Source organism: Chanos chanos, chromosome 6, assembly GCF_902362185.1.
Source record: "Chanos chanos chromosome 6, fChaCha1.1, whole genome shotgun sequence".
Taxonomy (NCBI): Eukaryota; Metazoa; Chordata; class Actinopteri; order Gonorynchiformes; family Chanidae; genus Chanos; species Chanos chanos.
In genome coordinates, this window is record NC_044500.1 from 48,413,368 (window position 1) to 48,422,057 (window position 8,690).

At 45.8% G+C, this 8,690-nt stretch overlaps 1 protein-coding gene across 1 annotated transcript; it reads left to right on the forward strand.

Moving 5' to 3' along the window:
• The first annotated feature begins 2,711 nt into the window (after positions 1 to 2,711).
• tatdn2 (TatD DNase domain containing 2) lies at positions 2,712 to 7,319 on the forward strand. The gene is made up of 6 exons (XM_030778459.1): positions 2,712 to 3,068; positions 3,721 to 4,068; positions 4,401 to 5,342; positions 5,951 to 6,078; positions 6,607 to 6,790; positions 7,179 to 7,319. Exons 1-6 carry the CDS (start codon positions 2,712 to 2,714, stop codon positions 7,317 to 7,319), a joined length of 2,100 nt encoding a protein of 699 aa, XP_030634319.1.
• Positions 7,320 to 8,690: the final 1,371 nt, after the last annotated feature.

Genomic DNA, 8,690 nt, shown 5'->3' on the forward strand with positions numbered 1-8,690 from the left:
GACATGTTGAGAAGACGGTGTCTTCTCCTCCCAGATGAACAAAAACAAAGTATCGATGAGGTCGGGGTCGACTGCAAAGGCACAAGAGCAGGAAATCTCTGACAATACATTTCCAACGAGCCAGATAAGTGGGGATTTAAACTATTTTGCCGAGCTAGTTCCACTGGGATAGTACATGATTTCATTTGGTTACGGGGAAAGACATCCTTTTTCAATGTCCCACAGTCAGAAGCTGAGCCGTCCATGCTCATGGGGGGAAAAGTTGTGACCACACTCTGCAGAACAGTGGAGGAACCAGAGTCAACGGTTGTCTTTTGTGACAACTTTTTCACAAGCTTCAACCATGTGCAACTTCTGGAGGCCACCACTGGGATACAGTGTTTGGGCACTGTGAGGAACAACCGCATGTCAGGAGCAGAGAACCACCTGATGAGCGACAAGCAGTTGTCAAAAGAATGAAGGGGAGCATTTGACTACTGTGGCTCAGGGGGAATTGTTGTTGTAAAATGGCATGACAACAAATGCGTCACTCCCCTCAGCAACGCATGTGGGCTTGAGCCAGTTAGTGAGGTCACAAGGTACGGCAGGGAGGAAGATGCCGGTCTCCTGCCCTGCAATCATCAAGGCCTATATTGAACATACAGGAGGTATAGATTTATCTGAAATGCTTGTGCATCTCCATAAGAAAAAATATGTTCAAGACTGAGTATGAACTAAGATACCTGTAATGGGCGTTTTTTAAAAGTTTTGTTCAGGAGTTTATACTTAAAAAAATGGCAATGTACCAAATGGTGCCTGATTATAAAGTAGAAATGCCATAAAATGGAGTATACAGATGTCTGTTCCAAATCATAGTTAATGATTTTTAATCAAAATGAACTCAATGATACCTGGAATGAATGTTTTTTTTTTGTTGTTTTTTTTACAGTTTTGTTCATAGAAACATAATAGTTTAAACTTATAAAATGACAATCAAACAAGGACTGATTTTAAAACAGAAATGCCATATGACGCAGTATATGTCAATATATACAGATTTGTGTACCTAGCCATTGTACTTGATGGGACATTTACAGGCCAAAAACATGTTGATGGAATGTAAAAAAGCAGTAAACAGTTTAAGGTTCTAAAAAGGAGATTAAATGATTGTTTTTCAGGAAAAATGTTCAGAAATATAGCAATTTGTGAAAAGCATCTTTTACCATAAACTGACATTTCAACTGTACATAGAGCTCTATAATTTCTGGGGGAAAAAAGGTCATATTATGAATAAAAAAACTGTTAAACATTGTTATTGGATGCTCTCGTAATAGGTATTTATGGTTAAGCAGCTAATACATTAAGGACTTCAGGAAACAGCGGCAACTCCTGCAATTACTGCCTAAACCTGAAGAGCGCTGAGAAACAAGCCCAACTAGCTGGACGCCATCTTGGCTTGGCATAAAATAGTTTTATTTGAATGTTACTCATCGCGCGATGCTGTCAGAGACCTATAGGCTGATTTGACCGTTTTAGCCACTCAGCTAGTTTAAAAAGGATCAAATATATATATCAATAAAATATATAAAATATTGTCATCTTTTGCAATACTGGTAAGTAAGAACATAGTAAGCAAACAAAATACAATTCAGCGACATCACCACATATGTACCAGTCGTCTGAACGTTTCTGTTTAGAGTTCAGACTTCTTTGTTTCATCTCGGTTTTAGCAAGACACGTTGATGACATTAAAGAGACTACACGGACTCAAAACGGCAACAAACGATAAATTCCATTTAAGATTCACTTACACATATCAGAGTAAAGTCACTGGTTTGTACTTCACACTACGTGTTCCCCACAGAGGGCTTAGTAACCTTCATCTCCTCAGTGTGCCGTTATGCTGTCCACAGTCCACCTATTAGAGTTTTTTTTTAATATGTATAACCGCGCTCGGCTCGAGTCCGGTTCGAAAGTTCGGCAGGTACAATCTACGATGACCTAAAAGTAGTCGGTAAGTTTCTGGGTCTAGATATGTGGTAGAACAACTTCTAAAGACCTTTAAGCGCAAATGTTGACTGTTTATTAATGTTTTTGGAAAGTAGCGCGTGACTGGTTAAAGATCCATTTTTGTGCGAATTTTCTCTGTCAAATGGTTAACATTCATGGCTAACAGCCAGGTTTACTAGCCAGCTAACTGACCTTGGCCAGCTAACCACTTGAACGTGCAATAATTGCCATAACTAATTGCGTCTGCTTTTTTTATTGAAAAAAAAAAAAAGTCAGATATAAAGTGAGTATGCTTAGCGTGGAACAGAACAGTATCATCCGTGGTTAGTCAGTTGTTGATGCAGTTGTTGGTAACGTGATAATGCCATCTGATTGAACTGAGCTTAATTATTCTCGTCAATGTTGAAACGTTTTTCGTTAATTACCAATGTCACGTTCAGAAGTACTGTCGAACTACTGACTTATGCTACTCGTATTTAGGTTTTACTTCCTCTCTGTCTCCCTGTAACTCATTTATGAAATGAAAATGTAACTGTTGTCACTCACCTTAACGTTAAGTGACTAAATGTTATAAGTGGGACACTCTCTCTCCCTCTCTCTCTCACACACACACATACAAACAGTTTTTCCATTTCAAGGATAATGTCATTGACTGAACATAGCAAGATATAAATACCACAAATAACAGATCCAATAATCCTCTGTTACCTCCCTCCCCCAGCATGATGAACAGTGAAAGAAGAGGGAGGGAGAGAGCAGCCTTGGGTTCACCCAGAAAGTTCAAGAAGAGTAGCAAGGGAGAACCACAGCCCACATGCTGGGATGTGGACGCACCTGACCACGGCTTGAGTGTCTGTGGTGTGGACTCACCAGCCTTGGTCCCGCCGACTGGTTCACCCGGACTGGGAAGAGTGGAGAATATGCGTCTCAGTTCCCCACAGAGAGACAACGTCACCTTCACTCAGCCGCTGTCACAGAGCGGAGGCAAGATCCCCCTTGGCACCCCCACCACACAACCCAAGCCCAGCCAGCCCCGCAGGCTGTTCAGAAAACCCACCAGAGTGAAGACTGACTGTCAGGTAAATCACTGAAATGTCCATCCTTAACCCAGAGGTCACGCTGATTTGCATAGTGTACCATACTAACACGTGAGCCTGCGTGTCACTGATTGGCTGGAGATTCAACTGATGTGTTTGAATGTGATGAGAATGAGTCCATAACAGGACAGTAGGAAGAGTCTGTCTGTCACACTGACACCTTCATCTAAAGCAGTCACATGACACAGTGTCTTACTGAGGATTGTCTCCAGCAAGTTGTGATGGTTATACTGGTGAGAGAGTTTGGAGTGATACACACACTTTAAGGGTTTCACACTTTTAGATTTTGCTCAGGTCTGTAGAGTGTCAGATGTGGAGTATGAAAAATGTTAAGTCTGAATTTAAAATCTGGAAGTTTCTAGATCCAGGGGAGATGTCCGTTGTTAATTATTTTCCCTTGTCTGACTTAATTCACTCCCCTCTGTCACTCAGCCCTTTGCTCTCCTCACCTCTCCTCTCCTCTCCTCTCCTCTCCTCTCCTCTCCTCTCCTCTTCACCTCTCTCGTGTTTTCCCCTGTCTCTGTCCTGCTGCTCTCTCTCTCTCTCTCTCTCTCTGTTGTATTGTCTCTCAGCATCTTGTAAGTATACTGATGGTTGTGTCTGTTTTTTATGTGTTTGTGTGTCTGGCCTCTAGGCTGCTGACTCTAGCAGGAAGTCTCCTGATCCCTCTGAAGACTTGGTGCCCCCTACAGGTGGGAAGCGGAAAGACAGAACACCAGAGGATGGGTCAAAGGTCATCTACCTCAGAGCCCTCCATGCCGCCGTTGGGGTTGGTGACAGGAAGTCACTCAGCCTGGAAGGCGGAGCCAGGGAGGATAATGACCCAGTGAAAGAGCAGGACACTTCAGCTACTGACCTCAGCTACTGCACAGCCAATGGGGAGGAAGAATCTTCAGGGCTTGAGAGATGTGGAGAGCACTGTCCCTGCCCACTGGGGTTCATAGATACAGAGGAGGACGGAGGAGAGGAAACTGACGCAAGGGTGAGAGAGAGAGACAGCAACAGAGATTCAGAGAGACAGAGAGAGATAGACAGAAAGAGAGTCAGACAGAGAGGGAGAAACATTCTGGTTTGCTGCTCTCATTTCAGGGCTGATGTTATAAGTAAATGAGTTTTCCTGTGACTGTATTCCTTTGACTTTTATCGCTAGCTGGGAATTAAAAGTTGCTATGATGGGAAAGCTTTAATTATTTATTTTTTTATGATTAATTCCTGTCCATCATTGATCTTTGCAGAGTATGCGTGCTGTTTGCACGGACTGTCTTATTTGAATGTTTGGATAATGATTGGCTAATAGTTCTGTCATTTTTCCAGGGGGTGGTCTTAAAGGGCAGCAACTCCCCTGATTGGTCAGATGTGGAGGATCCTGTGCAGGTGAAGACTTTCTCTCAGGATGAGTGTTCGAAACAAGAGATGGAGGCACATACATGGAGTGGTACAGTCCAGTCTATGTCCCCCCCACCCTCCAGCATGAGTGGAGTGGTCCAGCCCACCATGCCAGGAAGGGATGCGTTTTTGTCGCCACCGCTCTCCTTCCCTCACCAAGACACGCCCACTGATGCTGCCTCTTCCAGAACAGCATGTCGACCCAGCAGCTCATTTGTGGCACTGGGGCGGGGCATCAGACTGCCTCAGCCAATCACTCATCTCAGTTTGTCTGATCCCTACGCTCTCCCCAGAAAAACAGCCGGGACCACGCCCCAGGCCCCGCCCACTCCAGATCTGTGTATGTACTCCCCAGTGCCCACAGGGCACCTGTATTTGGACAAGCGCAAACAAAAGCTGTCTTACACGCACCCGTCTGTGGCGGGCTCAGTCAACAGCACAGCTCGTCGTTCATCTTTGGGGGCGGAGCCTGTTTGGATATCTGACCCCTCCTCCTGGAAGCCAGGAGCGGCGGGATTTGTCGATACCCACTGCCACCTGGACATGCTTTACGGGAAGCTGGGATTCCGCGGAAGTTTCCGGAGCTTCCGCCGCGAGTACGCCAGCAGTTTTCCCGCCGAATTCAGCGGCTGCGTCGCCAATTTCTGCCACCCCAGACTCATGAAGCGAGAGGGAATATGGGCGGAGCTTCTGGAGGAGGAGCTAGTGTGGGGCGCTTTCGGGTGCCACCCACACTTCGCCAAGGAGTACAACTCTACCCATGAGCAAAGCATTCTGGGAGCCATGCGCCACCCTAAAGCCGTGGCGTTCGGTGAAATTGGGCTGGACTACTCCCACAAGAACTCCACCAGTGCCTGTGTCCAGAAAGAGGTACAGTACTCAAATCAAAGACAGGAGGGTAAGGACCAGGGTAATAGGAACGAGAGGTCAGATTGGTAGAGGCTCATGTGGAGATGTTTTAGTGGATAAAATGTCTGAACAGTAGTCTTCTTGCTTATTTTTTTCATATTAACCACTGTATGCCTTAGATTGACTGAAGTGTGCACATGTTTTTTTCTCAACTGGACGTCAGACCTTAGTGAGACAGCAGAACTGAAGAATGTCAGTCTGTACAATGAATTTTCCCCCAAAAAGTTTATACCACCCAAACTGATCACGTGCTCTACTCATATCTGTTATTTGTTAAGAACAGTTCTGCTGGGTCAGTCCTTTGACACTGGAATACATTCCTCTACTTAAGTACACAGGCATGTGCCACTCAAACCACACCTCTAATGGTCACCCCCAACAGTGCTGATGATTTTCACTTTCACTTTCACTTTACGTGTGTGTGTGCGTGTGTGTGCGTGTGTGTGCGTGTGTGTGCGTGTGTGTGTGTGTGTGTGCGTGTGCGTGCACGTGCGTGTGTGCGTGTGTGTGTGTGTGCGTGTGCGTGCACGTGCGTGTGTGCGTGTGTGTGTGTGTGTGTGTGTGTTTAGGTCTTTGAGCGACAGTTGCGGCTGGCCGTCTCTATGAGGAAACCTCTGGTTATTCACTGCAGAGACGCAGATAAGGATCTGATGGAGATAATGAAGAAATGTGTTCCCAGAGATTACAAAATACACAGGTGTGTACGTATGTGTGTGTGTGTGTGTGTGTACGTATGTGTGTGTGTGTGTGTGTGAGGGGGCATTGTTTCATGAATAGTTGTTCTCTGATGATGGGAGCTGTCACTTAAGACATTCTCCAACCTGTGTATGTGTGTGTGTGTGTGCATCTGTGATCTGTGTGTGTGTGTGTGTGTGTGTGTCTGTGTCTGTGTCTGTGTCTGTGTCTGTCTGTGTCTGTGTCTGTCTGTGTCTGTGTGTGTGTCTGTGTCTGTGTGTGTGTCTGTGTCTGTGTGTGTGTCTGTGTGTGTGTCTGTGTCTGTGTGTGTGTCTGTGTGTGTGTCTGTGTCTGTGTCTGTGTGTGTGTGTCTGTGTCTGTGTGTGTGTGTGTGTGTCTGTGTGTGTGTGAGTGTCTGTGTCTGCGTCTGTGTCTGTGTCTGTGTGTGTGTGTCTGTGTGTGTGTGTGTGTGTGTGTGTGTGTGTGTGTGTCTGTGTCTGTGTGTGTGTGTCTGTGTCTGTGTCTGTGTGTGTGTGTGTGTGTGTGTCAGACACTGCTTTACGAACAGTTACCCGGTGATTGAGCCGTTCCTGCGGGAGTTTCCTAACCTGTGTGTTGGGTTCACGGCGTTGGTGACGTACCCACGCGCTGTGGAGGCTCGAGAGGCCGTCAGGAGAATCCCTCTCGACCGCATCTTACTGGAGACAGACGCGCCTTACTTCCTACCCAGACAGGCATGCTGTGTGTGTGTGTGCGCGTGTGCGCGTGTGTGTGCGTGTGTGTGCGTGCGTGTGCGCGTGTGTGCGTGTGTGTGCGTGCGTGCGTGCGTGCGTGTGTGCGTGTGTGTGCGTGTGTGCGTGTGTGTGTGTGCGTGTGTGTGTGTGTGTGTCTGTGTGTGAGTGTGAGTGTGTATGTGTATGTGTGTGTGTGTATGTGAGTGTGTGTGTATGTGAGTGTGTGTGTGTGTGTGTGTGTGTGTGTGTGCGCGTGTGTGTGTGTGCGAACGCTCCATTAACGCGTCATTGTGGATATACAGTATGGACAGAGATACTGGCACAGTTTGTACTGAGTGTGTGTAAATAAATGTGCTCTGTCTCCTTGTGTGTGTGTGTGTGTGTGTAGGTGTCTAAACTGATGTGTAAGTACTCTCACCCAGGCATGGCCATACACACTCTGTGTGAGATCAGTCAGCTGAAGGGAGAGCTCCTCTCCGACGTCCTGCGGACAGTCCGACAAAACACAACGAACATCTATGGCCTGTAACCGTGGCAGCAGCATCCAAAGCCCACAGCCACGACGGCTGGCTCTGCTGCATGTAACCGTGTCAACGGCATCCGAAGCCTGTAGCCATACCAACTGGTGTTACAGCTTGTAACCGTGTCAACTGCGTCCACAGCTTGTTCTTGCATTTGCAGCCTGTTACCATGACGACAGCATTTATGGCTTGTTAAAAATACCAGGAGCATCTCTGGCCTGAATCTAGGACAATTGTATCTGAAGTCATTCCAGAGACATCCATCTTAGTCATGGTAACTGTGTCTATGGAAGTTAAGAATGGCAGGTGTGTCCCTGATTCTCCTACCAGCGTAACCATGCCTACTTTGTTCTGTCTTCAGACCTGTAGTCATGGCAGTTTGCAGCCATGGGCTGTTGTAGCAACCTGTGTGCTGTATCCAGGGCAACCACGTTAACCTGTAGCATGCGAGCAGTCTTTAAATCTACCAGCCGTGTCTCTGGGCAGTAACCGAGCCTGCCTGTTGCATGCCCGCTGTTGTCTTATTGATGTTTGAGTGTGTCTGCTGTAACAAACGTTAGCCCTGGGCAGATGTGGCACTAGCCTCACCGAGGCTGTCCGTTTTGATAAACTGTGTGCAAGTTTCAGATGCACGCCCTACAGCGGAAGTGATCTTCTGCGTGTTTGTTTAGTTTTGTTACCGGATAGCAATCTGTTTAAAAACACATAAACAATATTGCTATTCAGTGCATTTCTTTTAGATCGAATCTTTTTTCTTTTCAGTGAAAAATTTGTCACAGTTGTATCTGTGTGTACTTTGTACTTTGTGTTTGTAATTGTGTGTAGTGTAAAATGCTTAGTGTTTTTTCCGTTGTATGTGACTACATGGTCAACGCTGTCATCTCCGTTAACATTTCAGAAGAGTAAACAGGTGTTTGAGTTGGATGAGAGGTAATTTTTTTTTTCTCTTAAACCTTCATTAAAGTTATTTTAATCTCTGCTGCGTGTAACTATTCTGATTTGTTCATTATAAAGAAGCTCCCATGTTAGATTTAACTTGTATCGATGTATTGTACACAGATAAAATTTATAGCACACATTCAACTGTAGTCCCACAAGTGCAGAGTAAATTGTACATACACACACACAGCTTTTGATGAATGATGTTTATTCTTTTAAAGCGTTACCACTGATAAACAATTGATTACTTGAGATCAACTGCAAACTGATGGTTCTCCTGCCTTTGAAGGAATGTCCAGGCATGGTCTGAGCAGTTTGGTCACTCTGTAACGGAGACAGGGAGAGTGTGTGTGTCAGTTTGGTCGCTCTAATGGAGACGGGGAGTGTGTGTGTGTGTGAGTCTGTACAGCAGGATGTCATAGCCCATAAATCTTTAGATC

What these genes read in the sequence shown, in the direction of transcription:
- tatdn2 (XM_030778459.1), top strand. Translation starts at nt 2,712, where the DNA reads ATGATGAACAGTGAAAGAAGAGGGAGGGAGAGAGCAGCCTTGGGTTCA. An exon ending in GAGTGAAGACTGACTGTCAG is followed by an intron (nt 3,069 to 3,720) that starts GTAAATCACTGA and finishes TCTGGCCTCTAG; the next exon opens with GCTGCTGACTCTAGCAGGAA. An exon ending in AGAGATTACAAAATACACAG is followed by an intron (nt 6,079 to 6,606) that starts GTGTGTACGTAT and finishes TGTGTGTGTCAG; the next exon opens with ACACTGCTTTACGAACAGTT.